This window comes from Ipomoea triloba, chromosome 7, assembly GCF_003576645.1.
Source record: "Ipomoea triloba cultivar NCNSP0323 chromosome 7, ASM357664v1".
Classification (NCBI taxonomy): domain Eukaryota; kingdom Viridiplantae; phylum Streptophyta; class Magnoliopsida; order Solanales; family Convolvulaceae; genus Ipomoea; species Ipomoea triloba.
This window is the reverse complement of record NC_044922.1, coordinates 25,936,049-25,958,615: the sequence shown is the minus strand read 5'-3', so window position 1 is coordinate 25,958,615 and position 22,567 is coordinate 25,936,049. Positions and strand designations below refer to the sequence as shown.

At 29.0% G+C, this 22,567-nt stretch overlaps 1 protein-coding gene across 1 annotated transcript; it reads right to left on the bottom strand.

Moving 5' to 3' along the window:
• Nucleotides 1-3,261: 3,261 nt before the first annotated feature.
• Nucleotides 3,262-3,933, bottom strand: LOC116024671 (calvin cycle protein CP12-1, chloroplastic-like). Its single transcript, XM_031265622.1, has one exon. It carries the CDS (start codon nt 3,868-3,870, stop codon nt 3,460-3,462), a length of 411 nt encoding a protein of 136 aa, XP_031121482.1. The 5' UTR covers nt 3,871-3,933; the 3' UTR covers nt 3,262-3,459.
• Between the last annotated feature and the right edge of the window lie 18,634 nt (nt 3,934-22,567).

Here is a 22,567-nt window from a genome sequence, read left to right as displayed (position 1 = left end):
AATGAAACTACAGTTTATCTTAAATAATACTGTCTCACATTTGTTTTTATATTATCAAATAAAATTGTAGTTATATCTAAATGAAAATGTAGTTGTGTTGAAAGGAAACTGCAGTATATATAAAATGAAATTGAATAACAGTTACACATATTTGAGTGTATATTGTCCAATGAAACTGTAGTTATATCGAAATGATACTGTCGTTGTGTTGTATGTATATATAAAAAATGAAACCAAATAATAGTTTTACATATTTGAGTGTATAATGTTGAATGAAAATGTAGTTATATCTAAATGAAATCGTAGTTGTATTGAAAGGAAATTACAGTGTATATAAAATGAAATTGAATAATAGTTTCACATATTTGAGTGTATATTATCTAATGAAACTGTAGTTATATCGAAATGATATTGTAGTTGTGTCGTAACGAAACTATAGTGTATATAAAATGAAACCGAATAACAATTTCACATATTTGAGTGTATAATGTCGAATGAAACTGTAGCTATATCAAAAAGAAATTGTAGTTGTGTTGAAAGGAAACTGCAGTATATATAAAATAAAACTGAATATGTTATACACACAAATTTTTTTTTGTGAAACGGGTGCCGTTTCTTTTATTAGAAAAAACGACAACGTTTTGATGTTTGAACTACCATGCATTGTGGACCGCGGTCCACAGTAAAATTTGCGGGTTGTTATATTATAGTCCATAATAGTTTCTAAGTGGGGGGTTGTTATATTATAGTCCATAATAGTTTCTAAGTAATCACCCACTAAATATCATCATAAATCAAGACTACAAATTTATTAAGTCACTAATATAACATCATNGAAAGCTCATTATAAGGCAAATTATTGCATGGACCATGGTCCACACAGCTGTGTGGACCAAAAATAAAAAGTACATTATTTTTGTACTGAAGGTACATTATTTTGTACTGTACGTACATTATTTGATAGTATGTATCAAATAATGTACCTTCAGTACAAAATAATGAACCTACAATACAAAAATAATGTGCCTTCAGTACAAAATAATATACTTTTTATTTTTGGTCCACACAACTGTGTGGACCATGGTCCATGCAATAATGATTGTCATTATAATCAGCGGGTTGTTATCAGTGTTATATCGTGGACCATGGTCTACAAACATGGTACAAAAATGACACCGTTTCTTTAAGTAAAGATCTTAAAGAAACAGTTGTCGTCACATCTTAAAAGAGCCCCATAAATGAAACTACAGTTTATCTTAAATAATACTGTCTCACATTTGTTTTTATATTATCAAATAAAATTGTAGTTATATCTAAATGAAAATGTAGTTGTGTTGAAAGGAAACTGCAGTATATATAAAATGAAATTGAATAACAGTTACACATATTTGAGTGTATATTGTCCAATGAAACTGTAGTTATATCGAAATGATACTGTCGTTGTGTTGTATGTATATATAAAAAATGAAACCAAATAATAGTTTTACATATTTGAGTGTATAATGTTGAATGAAAATGTAGTTATATCTAAATGAAATCGTAGTTGTATTGAAAGGAAATTACAGTGTATATAAAATGAAATTGAATAATAGTTTCACATATTTGAGTGTATATTATCTAATGAAACTGTAGTTATATCGAAATGATATTGTAGTTGTGTCGTAACGAAACTATAGTGTATATAAAATGAAACCGAATAACAATTTCACATATTTGAGTGTATAATGTCGAATGAAACTGTAGCTATATCAAAAAGAAATTGTAGTTGTGTTGAAAGGAAACTGCAGTATATATAAAATAAAACTGAATATGTTATACACACAAATTTTTTTTTGTGAAACGGGTGCCGTTTCTTTTATTAGAAAAAACGACAACGTTTTGATGTTTGAACTACCATGCATTGTGGACCGCGGTCCACAGTAAAATTTGCGGGTTGTTATATTATAGTCCATAATAGTTTCTAAGTGGGGGGTTGTTATATTATAGTCCATAATAGTTTCTAAGTAATCACCCACTAAATATCATCATAAATCAATAGTTTCTAAGTAATCACCCACTAAATATCATCATAAATCAAGACTACAAATTTATATTATAGTCCATAATAGTTTCTAAGTGGGGGGTTGTTATATTATAGTCCATAATAGTTTCTAAGTAATCACCCACTAAATATCATCATAAATCAAGACTACAAATTTATTAAGTCACTAATATAACATCATCACACAATTATTGAAATGATATACTATATATATATATATATATATATATATATATATATATATATATATATATATATATATATATATATAAGTGTTGTTTAAAAGATCACTATGAGATATTTTTTAGAATATATTTTTTAATATTGATTTTATTTATACAAAAATAGATGATAATAATAATAATAATAATAATAATAATAATAATAATAATAATATGTTTAAGTGATAATTGACAAATTGATATCATTTTAATGAACATATAGTATTGTTATAATGAATGTGCACTCATATTTGATACATCTAATTTTTAATGAATCTACATGGCTACATTATTATAATAATAGACTATGTCCATGATGCAAGTTAAGGTGGTTCATGGTCCATGGTATAATTGGCCATAATTGCCCACCATAAAATAATTTATTCTTCTATCATCTTAAAGGCAAATTATAGCATGGACTATGATCTATATTGCAATATGGATTGGACCAAGGCTTATAAATAATGTAAGAGACAAGCTTAGTGCTCTCTTTAGAAAATTTTAAACTTGATGAGGCATATTAGGACTCTGTATTTTATGAATACTAGAATTCATTTTTCATCCCTTATAAAATAATACCATTTATGATTCTTATCATGCTGAGAGTCTGAGACTCTTTGTATCCTTATAATTAACATCTCTTAATCATATACTTTAAATCATAATAATAAGATTAATCCCAGAACTATTTTTTAAATCCCCATTCAAAGGGCCCTCACTAAAAATGGTAACATACCTAGAGAGTTTAATTAAATTAGATAATATAACAATATCCATCTAGATATACTTAATTAAAACTAAAAGTGATAAGTTTGTAAAAATTAATTAAATACTAAACCTAATAAACTGTGAACTCAATGATCAAAGGTGGGATATAAAATTGAAATTAAGTCAAAATTAATCCATGCAAAAGCTTAACTTTATGTTAAAAAGCATAAACTAAACCCACAATTACACAAATGGACAGAGGTAAAGTGTGATAAATAACACTATTCCAAGTGAAGAGAAGTGCCTAGCAAATGGTAATTAAATTTTGATTATACACACATGAGAGCATATTGAAGTCTAATAAATTAATGATTTAACAACAGATAGAGAGGTGTGTGAGCAGAGTTCCAAAACATGCATGCAAGCTAATTTGTTGGATATATATTATATAATTAAGATTACATGCCGTAAATAAAAATAAAAATAAAATTAATTATCATAAGTGCGACACTCCTCGCTCTCAGGGTTATCCTTGCAGAACTCCTCCAAAGGATCCGAATCTTTCTTCTTGTCCCTTGCATGGCTCGCCGCCGCGCTCAGCTCCTCCACCTCGTCCCACGCCGCCACGCACTCTCCGCTCGTGGGGTCGCCGGCGCAGGTTTCCTCTGCATTCTTCACGCTGTCTGCCACCTTCTCCGACAAGCTGTCCGGCGCCGCGCCCACCGGCCTCACCACGCTCATCCTCCCCGACCTGAAATTAGCTGCGGCGGCGCCGCCGGCTCTCTTCCATGGTCTGTTTAGACACGTAGTGAACTTGGTGGTTTGCGCCGCCTTTGGGGAGTCTGAGAACTTGGCTAAGATTCCTGGGGAGGAGAGATTAAGACCAGCAATAGCCACCATTTTAGCTAATAGTGAGGTTCTTGAATTGAGTGGCTTCTTGCTTTCAGAGATAGAGATTATGGTTAATAAGATATATAGTAGTTTGTGCATGGCATTTTTGTGGACTACACATTTCTTATCACTTTATCTACCACTTGTACGTGTCCACGTTGGCCCAGCCACCACCAGATACCAGATATTTTTAATTTCTTGTATTTGTTTTCCTCGATTGGGACTTAGGATATATGGAAATGTGTTTGTTGTTTTGCGAGATTGATTTAAGTGTTCATCTTCTACTTGATATTTTTAAAGGTTTTGAAGTTGCGGATCGGATAGCCCAACAACACTTAAAAATCAAGAGTTTAGCTAGATATGAGTCTATGACCCGCTGGCGTATACGATTACGACATTCCGCACACGGCATGGATTAATTTTGCGGAAACAATTAACAATTATATATATTCCTTAGAAGTACTACGCAAGCTTTGTCTTATTTTGGTCCTGTTATTAAAAGTTTGTTAGGTCCATCAAGAATGTCACACTTGTGTGAGACCGTCTCACGGATCCTTATTCGTGAGACGGGTCGGGTCGGGTCAAAACACCATGCAAATGTCATACTTATATGTGTAAATCTCACACTTATATGCTCAAATATAACACTAATCAAAAATACAATTTTTGTTACTTATAAGAGAAAAAGTAATACATTTTTCATAATAAGTAATGTTGACAAGTGCCTCCCACTTATAAGGGAAAATATAATACTTTTGAGGAAAAATATAATACTTTTAAATCGAAATGTAAAAGTATTATATTTTCCCTTAAAAGTATTACATTTACCCTAATAAGTAACAAAAATTTTATTCCTGATTAGTATTACATTTGAGCATATAAGTATGGCATTTGTGTATATAAGTGTTACATGTGCATCGTGACCCGACCCGACCCGATCCGTCTCATGGTGAGACGATCTCACACAAGTTCGTGTTCATCATTTTAGGAGATAAGAGAATCGTAGTGCTCTCTAGCGAGGGCCTAAGGTTCCCAGTCTAATTTATTTGTTTGGAAACATTCTCCCCCAGCTTCTATATTGGTAACTTCTTTTAGCTAATAATAATATATGCCTTTTTCTTTTAAAAAAAAAAAATCCTTACTGAATATATATAATAAACCAGGCCGAATAAAATAAAAACTTTGTTATTTTGTTTCGTTTCTTAGTGAAGAGGAGGGCACCTACTTACAACGCACATTATTAAGATGTTTCACTTTGGAAGTAAAAACGCGATTCACTGTTATGCTAAACATGTTAATTTATAATTTAATTGAACATTTTAAACAGTTTAATGGGTTTGAATGGAGTGTTTTCTTTTTTTTTCTTTTTTTTTTACTCTACTTAGGGACTCAATTACATACACGGTACTATCCGTTTGATTTAAATTAAAGGCCTCTGGATATAGTGGCATTCCCAAATGCTTTACAAATACTTTGTCGGGCCAAGGCGTGGGACCCTTTGGACTAGGGATTCAAATAATATAATTAAAAGCAATTAATTTGGATCTAATAGCGGGCTTAGCAGCAAATTATAAATCAATTCCAATCAATTAGACCTAATAGTAATTAATTACAAATCAATTTTTCTCTATGTGCCTCTACTTTATTAGTAAGTAGATTATTTAACACTTCCACGACTATATTGCTTTCAATGTAATATAGAATAATTTGTAATATTTTATGCTTTTACTTGTTATTATCTTTATTTTATTTGCTGATTTTAATATTTTCTATAATATATGTAGTATTTATTTACTATTTTTATGTACCTAATTTATTAAATAATAAGAATCAAATAAATATATCGATAATTTAAAATTTTATATTACATAATTAAATGTTAACAATAGTTTATTAATTAAATATAATTAACTCAAATGTATTCTATAATTCGTATTTCATTATATATTTTCTATCATGGTGTATTTCCACTCACCCAAGCTACACCAAATGAAAGAAGAGAGAGCTAAATCTTGAGTTTTTCTTTCTGTTCTAATGTGATCTTCTTTTTTTCTTTTTACTTTTTTAGTACTACTCACTTTATTACATTATAGTATCTAGAGTCAATATCGCCTCCATTGATGCTTGATCTCATGGCCTCCCATTTGGTAGAGTCACTACATGCCACTTACCACAATGGCATTGGCTAATGTGATTTAGAAATTCATATCATCCTTTATTTGTTTTTTTTTTTAAAATATAGTCATAAATCCTACATTCCTACCCAAAGCCCAAGTGCTAAGACAAGTCGATCAAGACCCAAGAAGTCATGCAAATCCTATACAAAGTAGTCTTGGACGTGAAGCCCATTATTAAAGAGATTTTAGGCATGCAAGCTTACCAATTTATCTATTGTGGAGCAGGTTTACCATGCACATGGTAGACTATGTTTGAATTATGTGCTTGTATTTAACATAATAGTTTTTCTTATGCGCGATGCGTAAAAAATATGTGCCTAATATTAGTATTTTATATTAAAATTTTAAATTTATTTAAATTTTAATATAGTAAATAATAATAATAATAATGTAAAATATTTTTATAAATTGAATATTTATATTTTAAAAAAGGGAAAAGGGTCAAATAAGCCCTCGAACTTTAGCTAGAAAGTCAATTAGTCCCTTCAACTTTTTAAAGATGCAATTACACCCATCAACAATTAGTTTTGATGCAATGAGGCCCAAAAATCAATTTATGACCTGCTATTACAGGTTAAAAAAATTTCCGGCGAAACGGTCGCCGATCACCGAAAGGAGACGAGAAGGGGAACCAGTGGTTCGCCTTCTCGTCTCCTTTCGGTGACCGGCGACCATTTCGCCGGTTACTTTTTCGTCGTAAAATTTTTTAACCTGTAATAACAGGTCATAAATTGATTTTTGGGCTTCATTACATCAAAACTAATTGTTGATGGGTGTAATTGCATCTTTAAAAAGTTGAAGGGGCTAATTGACTTTCTAGCTAAAGTTCGAGGGCCTATCTAACCCTTTTCCCTTTAAAAAATAACTAACATATAACTCTAATATTTAATGTGTATATTTTATTATTATTATTGAAGAAGGTAAGAAAGTATATGGTGGATGCATATGCATAGTAACAATAATGGAAAAGATAACAGAAGTTATAACGGTAGGGGTATATTTGTCCAAAATATTATGTAGTACAACTTTTATAGCATAATGTATAAAAAAAAAAACTTAACGGAAAAAACGGACATAAATGAAGGGTATAACCTTCATTAATATTTATTATGTTTTTAGATTATATACTTTCAGTTAATAAATTATGTATTTATTACAATTAACCTATTATGTACCTGTAATTAATATATTATGTACCTACACTTAATAAATTATGTACTTATTACAATTAATGTATTATATACTTGTAGTTAACATAATAAATTATGTATTACAATTAACATATATTGTACCTTTAATTTATTTACAAGTACATGATACATCAATTACAAATAAATAATTTGAATGTCATTTTTGACCAATGCATTTTTAGTTAACATATTATGTACCTTCAGTTAATACATTATGCACTTGTAAATAAACTGAAGATACATAATATGTTAACTGCAAGTACATAATATGTTAATTGTAATAGACACACATTATTCACATATCTAGACAAGATTCACCATGCATATAATAGACTCTGGTCCACAATATAACAAATGATGGGTTGACTAGAAACACCCTAAAAGATATAAATATTAGTTGTAAGACAATTAATTACTAAGGCAATATATATGACATACTTCATTAGTTAAATTTCAAAAAATGTTAATTCTCTTTTTATCTACCAAGTTTTTTCAAACTCTTATTCAAGTTGAAAGCTATACCTTTGAAGGGAAGGTTTGTGCCAAATTTGGGATCATTAGTTTTCAACAACATACCAATGGATTAGTAAAGACCACATGATGAGCTCTATAATGTAAAGGATCTAAGGTAATATTCTTACTATACACTACATTAATTTGTAATACTAGGTGTTTGTCACGGTCACTATCATAAATGGATTGTATACTTAGTTGCAAAAGTAATCACCATACTCTCCCCCCCCCCCCCCAAAAAAAATATTACTTCCATATTGTCCTTAAAACATATATAAGTAGTATTATCTACTATACTAATAAGAGCCAAAGAGAGTTAGGCCTAAAATGGGTAGAAAAAATGGCGGTCAAATTATTTAATCAAATGGATGGTTCAGATGAATTATTTAACCAAATAGATGGTTAAGATAATTCAGATTAATATTATTAATAGAGATTACCTAATTTAACCTTACTTTTATGATTATCTGTTAAGTTTTCCGTTAAATATTCTCTTCTCCGTTAATATTCCGTTAACTTTTAACTTACCCATTAATTTCTATAAGAAAGGTCTTAGGTTCGAACCTCATCTCAATCAAATTTGACATAATTAAGTTTCTCACTCTATTTTACTCTTATTAAATTAAATAAATTAGTAGCTACAACAAAAAATGATACATATATATTTCTTAAATTAAATAAGAGAAATAATTTCATTAGTTATATTGTCTTTATTTTCTCTCATGCAAAGATTCTTTACATTCAAATTTATCAATTGATATTCATTACATTGTCCATTATCTTATTTTTACAATATATTGTAATTAAATATCAAAGTTATAGTACAAAATAATGTTATATATTTATTTACCAAGTATTTTATTAATACTATGAAAAAAAATTTAAAATAATTTGAAGCTAATTATATTAAGTACTTGGAGATTGGTTGACAAAGAGAGTACTTAAATAATAACCCAACAAATTGAAGCGGAATCACTCTATTTTACTCTTATTGAATTAAATAAATTAGTAGTTACACCAAAAAATGATACATATGTATTTCTTTAATACCATGAAAAAAATAAAAAAGAATAGTTTGAAACCAATCATATTAACTACTTGGGGAATTTGTTAACAATGAAAGTACTCAAATAACCTATTACCCAGCAAATTGAAGCGAGAAACTACCTTTTAATATCTTTGGAATACATAATATTTTAAATTTTCAAATTTTTATTAATTTATTTAATCTTTTTTTCTTAAACTAGAGATTTTTTTATCCACAATCACTCATTCAACAATAATGGTTAAACCAAATGAACCCAAGAAGAACACCTAAAGGAAAGTCCATAGCTCCTATATTATAATCTCATTGCATGACGTTGTCATCTATGCTACCAACAATAACCGAATTGCAAATAACACACTACCAACAAAAAGGAAGAGAACAAATAGTAAAGATGAAAACAATGACAATGTTACTCAAAAGAGAATTAAGAACACTTAGAAAAATTCAAATTAAAAGTACTATTTATTTAGATTATCATTTTTAGACCGTATATTTAGACTATCGATTTTACAAGGTTGCAAACATTTATTTTAGTAATAATTATAATGAATTTTCTATATTATCTTGGATTCATATACTTTGAGTTAGATATTTAAATAAAAAAATTCGACATTCAATTACCCATGTATAAATTTCTCCTATATAATCTTGTATTGATATACTTTCAAATATTTATTTAAATATAAACATTGGGCATGCATTAACCCGCCCGTATAAAACTAGTTGTAGTAATAAATTAATAATATTCCATTTGACAAATGTTGAATATTTATATACTCTGTATAATATAATTGCTCAAAGACCAATTATTTCGGTCAAGCCCAATTGGGATAAATTTTAGTACAATATGGATAATTGGTTTAACCTTAGGGCTATAAAAATAATGCCTTATAGCATTATTTTGCGATTATTCTATTTAGATTATAGTAATCTCAATAAGTCTAGAAACTTCTCTAAACTTACTACCACATATAAGTAATTTTATCCATTCTTGGATCATGTAATATCTTAATTTCATTGAAAAAATTTGTAAGTTTAACAATTGATATTTGAAAATTTTGTAGTTTTAGTTATTGAGTTATAAAGTAATTATATATTTTGTCCCTAATTAATATGGTTTTGTAATAGTACCCCTAATTAGTCACTAATGTGAGATATGTAATCTTTCTTCTAATGGATGTGATTATTTTGGATAGAAAAATCCACACGTGTTTCTAGCGATTTGGCATGAGTCGCAATTGAGGGATTCTTAATAAATTTTTTAATACCACAAGTATTTACTTTTACTATTATTAATTCTAATTCTCAAATTGCGAATTGAATACTCTAAACTCCAACAAATATTTTCTTCTCCATCAAACATCTACTTAATCATCCCCAAAGATTATCTCCCATGTGTAGTATAGCTAGGAGCCTAGGAACTTGTTGGGTGTTGTTTAAATTTTTGTCCAAAAAAGTCCGAGTGACAATACAAAATTTCCATTTCTCTATATTAGTGTTGTTTACGTTTCTATTTCAAATAACGCCATCTTTCAAAACAAAGACTAAATACACCATCTTGGTGACTAATTAGGAAATACTACAACTCAATTTAAAAAAAATAAAATAAAATAAAATAAAATATTACAGTGCTATATTAATTATGGATGAAAATTACACTTTCTCTATAACTCAGTGGTTAAAACTACAATTTCAATTGATATAATCCCCAGCAAACGAAAAGTAAGAAGAAAGATAAATAAAGGAAAACAAGAAAAAGAGATAGAGTTCCATATCTTACTTCTAGTACAGTAGCATTATCAACATGCATGGCTTGCTGGGATAATGATGTAATGATTATTACAGATTTTGTTTGTGAATGTATGAAGTGGATGACAGTGGATGTGTAGGACTGGGATTGAGACTGCTGCTTTTTGCTTAAGCAGTAATCAATTAGTGCAACAACTTTCCCTTTTTTTGTTGGATGAGCTGAGAATGAAAATCGGTAATCAGTATCCGAAAGTGTGCACTGGATAAACATTATCTTGTGACCCTAGTTAGCAAGGAATCACAATGAGGTAAAACAAGTTAGGTTACCTATCACTGGGCGGCTCAAAAACGAAGGCAAATAGATTGCTACCACTGAAAGTCAAACTTAGAACATTGTGGTTACCCGCTCCAATTTTCCTTTCTTTAGTATTATATTTGTGTATGTAACACTACTGTATCCCCAGAAGGCCAGAACTTGATCAGCTTTTCAACTTAATTATTGAAATCACCTTTAGGACTTGATAAAGCTTCAAAAGGAGTATACTTCTTTGTGGCCCTTCAAGTTACATCTTGTCATGTTTTTGCTTTTAATTTCTGCTTTGCTTTTTCTTTTGCTTTCTCTTCTTTTTCTATTATGGACAGGTATACATACATGCATAATACCACCCTCTCCCTCCACCAAAAACTCAAAAAAAAGTTGATTTCACACTTAAATTAACTTGTATCTATCTGGTCATCTTTATGGGACATTTTATTCTATCTGCTATTCTAGTGAAACCCTTTGTTTAAAATATGTATTTTTATTGACTAGCACTGGAAGTGGGAGATTAACTTTCCTCTAATTTTTAGTGTCAACTGCTTCAGTAGTTACTGAAGGTTGTTTTTAAACCAATATCCCTTTAGATTGCATCAGAATATCTGCATGCCTTTCCAGCTACTATGTGTCTAGGAGTTTACTTACAGTAGAGTAGGTAGTTTGAATTGAAATTTTATTTATAAAAGACTAAAAGAGTAATTTTAATTTTATTTTCTAAGATAGGGTGCTTTTCGGCATGTCACCGTATGGTCAAATCTATTTTGAGTTGTAATTGCCACATCACACGTTCGGTCATATTATCATTAAGGGCATCCCTACTAGTTAAATTTTTTATTTTTTTTTTTGCAAAAAGTGTTGACCAGTTCTCTTTGCACCCCGTGAGTGTGTGCAACACATGGGAACCGTTGGGCATGTTGCACGCGCTTGTTGAGCACATATGTACAATAAAATGATACTCAATGACGCATTGTTCTGAGTGCTTGCTTATTGATATTACTCGTTGCAGGATTTGAATTCGAACATTTATTGATCACCACAACCAAACTCAGACTTTTATCATTGAGCTATGCCTGAGGAGTAGGTGGAGTTAATATAATATCACTAAATAGGGATGTTCTAGTATATCATGCACTTGCTATGTCGTTCTCACTATGCATGGCAACTACTAAACTACCCTTACCACCTACCCTAACCACATCATTGTTGTCATGCCATATGAAAATGCTTACAATTACCCATTCCTATTAGCCATTCCTGATTTTTTAATAAAAAATAGTATTTATTATTTCTACCGATTACTGGTGAGTGGTGAATTGTTTGATCATATCATGATTCGTGGGTTTATAATAATGGATCTATGTATATATTTAATAAAAAGATGACACTTTAAGAAATGATTACTAAGTATCTCTAGCATGGTCTTCATGTTATATATATATATATATATATATATATATATATATATTACTTATAAAATAAATAAGGAATATTTAAAATATTAAATTACTAATAAAAATTAAATTATGATTCGACCAATTACTTTAAAGTCTTACTCAACGTCAATGTAAGAATTTAAATCTGACTAAAAATATATCTAAACCAGGAGTCATTGAATGACTTTGGTCGATCAGAAGAGATGAATATTGTACGTGTAGAGTGGGAATCCATAACAATTGACAGGGAGACTACCTCCAATATGATAACTCTTGTCTTTGATTAAGTAAAACTCGCGGTGACATGAGTCTTGTCATTTCTAATCAGTCAAAAGTTGCTTTTTGAATTTTTAATCCTGAAATTATCTAATTATTCGTCACATTAAAAAAAATATTATTCCTTTTTAACTTTGAAATTTATCTATTTATTCGTGACATTAAAAAATAGGTCCCACCTAACAGGAATTCCATAGTGCCCTGGAACATATTGAAGCTAAGTGAATAGACGGAAGAGAATCAAAGAATTTAATTTGTAGATCGAAATGGCCACTTTGGTACATTCTTTATCGCTAGATGCTCCTTAAACAGTACAATGTCCTACATACCTATATAGTATGTGAAGCATCTTTAGGAAAAGCATAGGCTCCCATCAACCCTTTGGGAGCCTGCTGCTACACAATATAATATAATGTTCTCTTATTTAATTTGCATTGTAAGGTTTTCAACTTCAGTACATGATGCTTTTTGAATGGAACATTCCATTATTATTTTAACCTATCTTTATAAAAAGTCCTTCCGCATATATATATATATATATATATTATGACTATAGTTTATATATACAACTATACAAGACTGGGATCATATTCTTCACACCTCGATCTTGTATTATTTTTTTAAATATATTTTCCTAATATATAAAATTATAGTCCAACAACAATTCCACATAAAGATTCAATTTTATATATGTATATCTGATTAAGAGGGAGAACGATATTTCTAATGATGATATCTAGATGCAACGTTTGTTTGAGATATTTTTGACGAAGCAAATATTTGGAGAATTATTCACCTCCCAAATTTACTGCGACGTCCGGCGGCCAACTACAGGATGCATAACCTCTTATGAAAGAAAGGAATTGGCTTGCGGAGCGGCATTACCGGTAGTTGGGAGGAAAGCATCCGGGCATGGGTGACTACCATCAATAAACCCCATCAGCCCATGACCTTGGAGAAAATGAACTACTTGCGTTCTCCAAAACTAAAAAATTTTATGGGTAAACAGTAAACTTAATACTGATAAAGTGATGAGCAGTAGAAAGCAAATTGACGGATGTAGAAATAGAGGAAGTAATAGCGACATCTAAGACAGTCCGTTCAGAAGAATTAACAAATCCATCTTGATTAGCCATGGGAACGAAAATAACCCAAAAAAAAAATAAACCTGGCTCTCTGATGCAAATTTATCCTCTTTTTGTTTTGCCATATATATTTATCTATCTAGTCAAATCTCATATAGAAAATAGATAGAATATGTCATATTTTCAATTCAGAACCATGTCACTTTGACTGCCTTGGCACTTTATGGAGATATGGTTACAGATTCAATATGTTCTATATTGAAATTTTGGTTGGAATTATTAAATATAGAAAAAAAACTTTTTTTGAATAATTAATTAATTAAAACACATGAACGATAAAAAAAATTCTTGCCAAGAATGTGTGCAACGTTTCTTAATTAATATAAATGCTCTATTTTTAAAAACTTATTTTACAACTTATAAGTGATATATTTTAAATTATAAAAAATTTATCAGTTTTATTTTATAAATAAAATATGTTAAAATAGGCATTGAGCTTTTTTATTTAAAAAAAAAAACTAATAACCTTGTTATTTTATTTTACAAAAATCCTTTTTGTCCCTCCCTAGTCAAATTCCCAATTTTCACCACTCTTAAAAAAAATATGTGAAATGTATTATGAGCATACATTAAAAATTAAAAAATTTCTATAGATAAACTTTTTTTTTTCAAAAAATATAAATATAAAACATAACATATCGGTTCATTTCTCTTCACTGTTAAAAATAAAATAAACATATACAAACAATTCTAATGAATTTTAACTTTCATTTATTTTTTTTGAATTCGATATATCATAGAAATTAATCAAATTAAAGTGAAAATAAGCCATATATTATACCAGATATACTTGGCAGTTTGGCATATAACTAACGGTCTACGTTCAGGCAACCAATCTTTGTACGTTTATGGACTATATATTGTTAAACATGAATGGCCATAAATTAATTCTTTTCCATATAAATGGCATTTATTATATTCCGTGTTGTATCACATGAAAAGTGATACATAAATAAACAACAATTTATATTCAATCTGAACTCTTCTTGTTAAATAAGGTCCACCCCACCTCCTCTCAATCTCAATCATTATTGTGTGGGCAATGACTACAATTACATTCATTGCCCACACAATAAACTACATGAAAAGTGATACATAAATAAACTACAATTACATCCCAGTATACAAATAATGTACTTTTAATATATTAAAAATGTATATATTATATTTTTTAAAAAAGTACATTATTTGAGTACTAAAAATATATTATTTTATATAATGTACATTCAATACACAAATAATGTGCTTTTAATATATTAAAAATGTAATTTTTGTTATGGTCCACATAGCACTGACAAACACCAAGATTTGAAAAATCCATCGTCAAAATTACTAACAAACACAAAAAGTTAAAGAAAACTAAAGAAATTTTAAAAATTATTTACTAAATGAAAAACAGAATCTCAATCATCTATTTGGTTATATATCACAACAATTACATTATCATCATTATCTACTTACATATTTATCCGTTACAATGACTACAATTACATTCATTATCATTTTTTTTTTACTTATCACCATCTTCTATCTTTTCTACTCGCATTTACTTAAATAAACATAAGTTATTTGCTTAAACTTAATGTTAGACATTATTCACATTATCACAATTAAACCTTGAACTCTACACCAAGTTTTAGATTTTAATTGAACTCAATAGACTATTGGTTCAGATATTTGTAGTTATGTTACATCGTAATATATATTTGGTCCAAATGTTGAATATTAAAATTTCACATATATTAGACTTCAAAATAAAAATTAATGTTTTAAAATATACTCCACAATTTTCTAAATTTAAATTTTTTGGTACTAACAATTCTTTCATTCCAAAATTATTATTGTTGTTGTTGTTATTATATTTAGTATTGGTTGGCTGATATTTCTAATCTCTTAATGCTTGCAATCACTTGGTGAGACAGTGATGGAATGAGAGCAGAGCATGTGGAGCAAAATCGTGCACTTTACCTTTTGGCAAGGAAATCGTTTCATCTATTTGTTCATGGTTTAAGAGTGGTCATCAATGCCTACTCTGCTCTTCAACACATTCCTTACTTGATACCTTGTGGTCTAGTGACACCCGATGTTCTGGAAAATACTCTCAAATAGATGATGAGAGTGGGTTCAAGTCTTAGTGGAGGCAACTGTTGACTCTGTGTTTCAGTAGGTGATGAGAGTTGGTTCGAGTCTTAGTGGATGCAACTGTTGACTCTTTGTGTTTCAGTAGGTTGAGAAAGTAGCTATGAACAAATACTATATTATAACAGAGTCAGTATCACTCAACAAAAAAAACACATTCATTACTTTTTTTTTTTTTTTTAGAATTTAAAAGGCTGAAAATTATTCTCACACTTGGTGCAATCTTTGACTTGAGAAAATTTGGGTCAATGAAAAACATATTTCATGATATCAAAGAAAGTAAATTCTACCTAGAGGAGAATCCTAACTAATAATCTATCAAATTTATTTAATTATGTATTTATTATTATTATTAGTGTCAGCTTAAAAATTCTTATAAATATATATATATATATATATATATATATATAATACGTATCTCACACCATTACACATTGTTTATCAAATTAAAGACATTTACATCCAAATATGTACTTAAAGTTTTCCGTAATCTAATTTGTAATATGATTCATTATGTAACGATGCAGTATGTGTGTGTATTTATTTATTTATTTATTTATACTTGCAGTACTCTATATAACTTGATTAACTTGAGTTTAATTTTTTGGTACTTAATTAATTTGATGACATTGTGATTTTTTGTCATATGCCTTCAAATGCATAATTATGCATGGGTCAGTTTTATTATATCTTTTGCATTCTTTTCAACAACGTATAATTAAATTTCTAATGAAATTAGTGAAATTTATAAATGATTTGTAAGGGTAATTTGTTCAATAATACTTAAGTTAAATACCTCTCATTTTTGGTACCATAATTGTTTCGATTACACATTTTTGTGTCTCCGAGTGCAAAATTTTTGCCTTCAAGTGTACTTTTTGTGCTTTCAAGTGTACATTTTGTATAGTTTTTTTATATATATAAAAGAACCATATATATATATATATATATATATATATATATATATATATATATATATAAAAGAACCATATATATATATATATATATATATATATATATATATATATATATATATAACCATGAATAAATATTATATCCACTAAATCATAAATCAAACGAGATGAATTATTTAATATAATTAGATATAATTATCACAAAAAATTCAATATTAAATTTTTAAAATATAAAAGTTTAGATACAATTATCAAAATACATAAAGCTTTAATTTATTTTTTTTTACTAATAAGCAAATATTTTAAGGTCAAAGGAAATGGAGATCTATATTTTATTTTCGATACGGCATTATCAAGTAGTGTTGTCACTCTCATTATGTTTCTTCTTTGCTTTTCTTGTGGGGCTTATCAAAGATCATGACCCCAATCTAAGTATATAACCCAACAACAACAACATTAAAACTATTTAAAAAAATGAAAGTTGTTGCCAAGGTTAGAGAAACGTAACCATAAAAAATGATGATCACGATTCTTCTTATTCTTTTATTAAATTAAATTGAGGCATATAATTTAATAGTGAAAAATCTATATAAAATATATAAATGTTAATTTAGGTTTGTTTGGCCAACCTAGATAAAATACTAATTGAAAGTTGAAAAAATTGAAAGTTGAAAAACTTTAATTTAGAAGCTAAAATTGAGAGCTAATAAGCTGATAAAAAGATTTTTAAAAGTAAACATCTTTATAACATATATATATATATATATATATATATATATATATATATATATATATATATATATATATATATATATATATATNTATATATATATATATGTATTCAAATTCAAATTTAAATAGGTATATATAATAATAATATTATTGTTGTTGTTGTTGTTGATGGAAAATAACACATGCATACTTTTAGTGCATGTAAAACCATATGAGAAAACGTAAAAATATATAAAAGAAAGAAAAACGAAGAAAATATGTGAAATATTTAGAAACATGTAAAAAGATTAAAGAAATTACAAAAAAATTATGTTTAAAATATATTGCATATTTAGGGAAGGGTCACACTTGTGTGAGACCGTCTCACGGATCCTTATTCGTGAGACGGGTCGGGTCGGGTCAAAGCACCATGCAAATGTCATACTTATATGTGCAAATGCCATACTTATATGCTCAAATATAACACTAATCAAGAATACAATTTTTGTTACTTATAATAGAAAAAGTAATACATTTTTCATAATAAGTAATGTTGACAAGTGCCCCTTACTTATAAGGGCAAATATAATACTTTTGAGGAAAAATGTAATACTTTTAAATCAAAATGTAAAAGTATTGTATTTTCCTTTAAAAGTATTACATTTATCCTTATAAGTAACAAAATTTTTATTCCCGATTAGTATTACATTTGAGCATATAAGTATGACATTTGTGCATATAAGTGTTACATTTGCATATTGACCCGACCCGACCCGACCCGTCTCATAGTGAGACGGTCTCGCACAAGTTTTTGCCTTTAGGGAAATGCTATTTTTCCCTCCAAATTTTATCCCTAATATTTTCATCAATGATGTGGCTAATAATAATTTTATCCCTAATATTTTCATCAATGATGTGGCTAATAATTATTGAGTATGTATCCTTGGGTGACCCCACTATTAGTTAAAATTAAGAGTTCTATTACATGGACTCTAAAATCTTACTTACTAAATTTTATTCTTTATGTGGCAAACACTGATAAGCTACTTTAATTTTTTTTCATACGGATCCCAATAAAAAATGTCTACATCAATATGGATCCCATGGATTTTAGGAAGAAAAAAAAGATAGTCCTGAAACAAAATTACCCCTCCATTTTTTTAACCTAAAATTGATACATGACCTTCCCTTATAAATTATAGCGTGTATTATTCTTTGACTTCCCTTTGTGCATGTTCATTTAATTTAAATCTTTATATGCAATCACTATTCAATATTTGCATTCTTTATATGCGTTAAATATTTATATACAACAACTTTTGTGTATGTTCTTTTGAATTCTTTGTATGCAGAACTCTTCAAAATTTGCATTCTTTATATGCAACAACTCTAACAATTTGTGAATTAATTTGTCTATTATAAATAATAATAATAATAATAATAATAATAATAATAATAACAAGAATGGGCATTTTGGACTTTATACTACTTATTCCCTCTCAATTCTCATGTATACCAAACATTGGAATTGAAATTCCCAATAATTTTATTCCCGCAAATCAAACACTGAAATTTAAACTCTCACTTTATTCCCGCGCGTTGTTCTTTTCCCATGAAATTACAATTCTTTTCCACCCAATTCCTTCCCTTTAACCAAACACCACGTTAATCTTTGTTAGAAATGAATGATGCACCCCTAAGGCTTATTTGTTGTGACATTCAACATCTAAGAATTGAAGGTGATGATAGCGGTGGTAGTATGGTGCTTGATAGTAACAATAGAATTGCCATGACAGATACGGTAATTGAATATAAATATGCATTACACGTGGCATGTTGAACAAGACGTTGACTCATTTCTGTACCGTACACAGTGTCACAGTGATGAAGATATGATAACATCATTAAATAACGACGAATCACTATATTGATTTTTGCAAAAATATTATTTTTTTATATCCGTTTTATCTTGTTATATATATATATACTAGCGGTGGCACGCGCGATGCGCGTAGTATAATGCCCAACAAAGATCGAATAAAAATAATGATATAAAAAAATGTGTTAAAATTAAAATTCTTTGGTATTTATTTAGTAATTTTTTTTAAAAAAAATTTGAATGTAATTAAGAGGTCAAGAGTGCTATTTCAATAGTTATGTACGATATAAATATAAAGAGCTAGTTCATTTTTGTCAAACGGAGATTCATACATAAAAGTTTATTGATAATAAATAGAGTTGTAAAATTTATATATACAAGTTTATTAAAATCGTTGTTCATTCTCCTACTTTGGGTATTTTTTTTGTCAACGTTGCTCTACTGACGTTGCTCCCACTAAGGCTCAAACCCATGACCTCCTACTTGGGAGAATCACTTCATGCCACTTGACCACAAGACCTTTGGCGTTATTCATATCTCATATTCAAATAAATGTACTAACATGTAATGCTTTTATTTTTTTTAAATAAAGTTAGTTGTGTTGCACCAAAGAAAACATAAACAATTTGAAATGAAGACTTATACATGCATTTAAATTCTTGTCCATCTCAATAAAAAAAAAGTTGTGTCAAATTGCATCAATGTATAATAAAAAATATAAAAGTACTAATCGAACATGTACAAAATGATCTCCAAATGATTCGTTTCATTCAGCTTCGATAAATTCCTAAATCACGTGAAAAAGCATTTAACATAGTTTGAGTTTTTGCTTGTAAACAAATTTGCATATTAAACAAACTAAACAGAAGTAGTGCTGCTTTAAAAAAAAAAAAAAAAGTAGTGCTAATAGTCTACCTCGTCTAACAAGTTAATGTCTCCTTCTTTTGGCTCAAGATACCAATTGTTTTTTTTTTTATAACCTCAGGACAGTAAAGGTTGACTAATGTTTGATCATTTATTATCTTTGTTACGGACAATGGAGCGTATCTGTTAAAGTGAGTAAGCAGGCCAGATAGGAGACAAGCCTGATCCTTCAGCGCCGATGACACCGCTTAAAGTGAGTAGGCAGGCCTGATCCGCCAACGCACACTATCGTCAACGCATGCCAAAGTCCCGAACTAAGCAGTTGATCGGAACAATCACCAATTTGTCAGGCCCGTCTCGCCGGTCGAGCAAGCGTAGCTCCGCCGTCGCCTTGACGGTCAAACGAAGGTCACTAGGGATGATTCCAAAGGAATAGGCATATTTGTATATATTTCAAGAAATTTTCCATGTATAAGCCTAACTCTCTCACTCTCACTCTCACGGTCAATGAACGCTCACGGCATATCTCGCGCTCTCACAGAAGTGCGATTTAGTTCTCTCATTCTCACAGACGCAGACCTCGACTAGCGAATCTCACCAACGGGCGTGGCGAAAAGCGAGTCCTCCACCAGTCCTGCTCCGTGAGACCACGACAGCGACCAGCCTGCTCAGTGAGTACTCTACTGCCTCTAAACCTCTACGCGACTAAGGTATTATTGCTCTAGTTGACTCATTTAATTTTGTTTAATTAATATTTTCTTTTTCTTTTATTATTGTTAATGGAGATGATTTTATGATTTGATCTCTCAAAATGAAGTTATGATTTGGTTCTGAATATTGTTGTGATTGAATATGATTTGCTTATTGTTGACGGTTGATTTGTTGTGATTAATCGTAATTTTTTTTAAACATATGATTAATGATAATCTTGTCGTTATTCTGTGCATAGGCTTTATTGTCTTATTGTGGTTGTTAAATGTTAGGTTTTAATTGTAGGTAAAAAAAAATGTTAAAATGTTAAAATATATTATTATTATTATTATTATTATTATTATTATTATTATATTATTATTATTATTATTAGTATTATTATTTTTTTAAATATTATTATTATTATTATTATTATTATTATTATTATTATTATTATTATTATATTTTCGGTGGAAAGATGGAATTGTTGGAATGGGGAATGTTTTGTTTCCCTCTTTCCTTGAGTTCTTCCCACGCCGGATCACCATCTCCAAAGCTTAACTCCATTCAAAAAATTTTTTTGTCTTATTCTCTTGTCTTTCTTGCTAGCTAGAATCCATCATATTTATCTATATGGGTTATGTTAGAAGAAAAAATAAGGAGAAGAGAAGAGAGATAGAGGGATTAACGAAGAGAAAGAGAGAAGCTGCCGTGGGGAAATGAAAGAAGAGAAACAAATGGTTTTCTCTTCATTTTCGGCAGAGAAGAGAGAAATAAGTGGAAATCTCTTGTTCAAATTTCTTTCTTTTTATTATTACTTGGATTAATTCACAAGCTATGGTTGAATAATTCAAGGTAGTGAATCCCTTCTATTTGTATTACTATTTGGATTAATTTACAAGTTGTGGTTGAATAATCCAAGATAGTTGAGTGTTAAGGAGATACAAACCTTTTGTTCAATCCTTGACTCCTTGTTCTACTTCGCTAAAAATAATATTGGTTGAGTGTTCAACTATATTATTGTTAATCATTTTATCTTGGGAGACCGACACTACAACGCTCCTAGCAACATGGGAGGTAGCGAATCGGTTTTAAGGAAAATGTGTTATACGCGATTTGGATCTTTCTATTTCCATTTACATATTTTTATTTTCGGATTTATCATTTATATTCGGAATATATTTTTATTTTTCGAATTGTTACTTGCCAATTTATGTTTTGTTATTATTATTGATGTATTGATTTATTTACAGTACTCTCCTACTATTTTCTGTCGCGATCTATTAGAAGAATGGATATACGGATACAGTTTTTCCTTTCAATCTTAAAACCGATGTGGTGCTTTGAAGATTGTTTCTTCATAAATATAGTGTGAAAATCTTAAATTATGAAAAAGGAAAAAATAAAATAAAATAGACTTAATTTTTTTTTTTGTTTTACGAATTTATGGATTTTTAATATACTATTAATTGTCAAAGACTTAAATCTTGAATTTATGATTTTTTGGGATTGACTGGCTTTCATAGTCTCTATTATATGCCTTGTGAGTTTTTTGAGTTTATATGCTTTTAGAGTTTGTACTATATCTTTTTCAATAACGGTTTCCTTTTCTTTTATCAATTTTATTAGAATCTTAGAATGCATATTTGAATTGGTAAATTT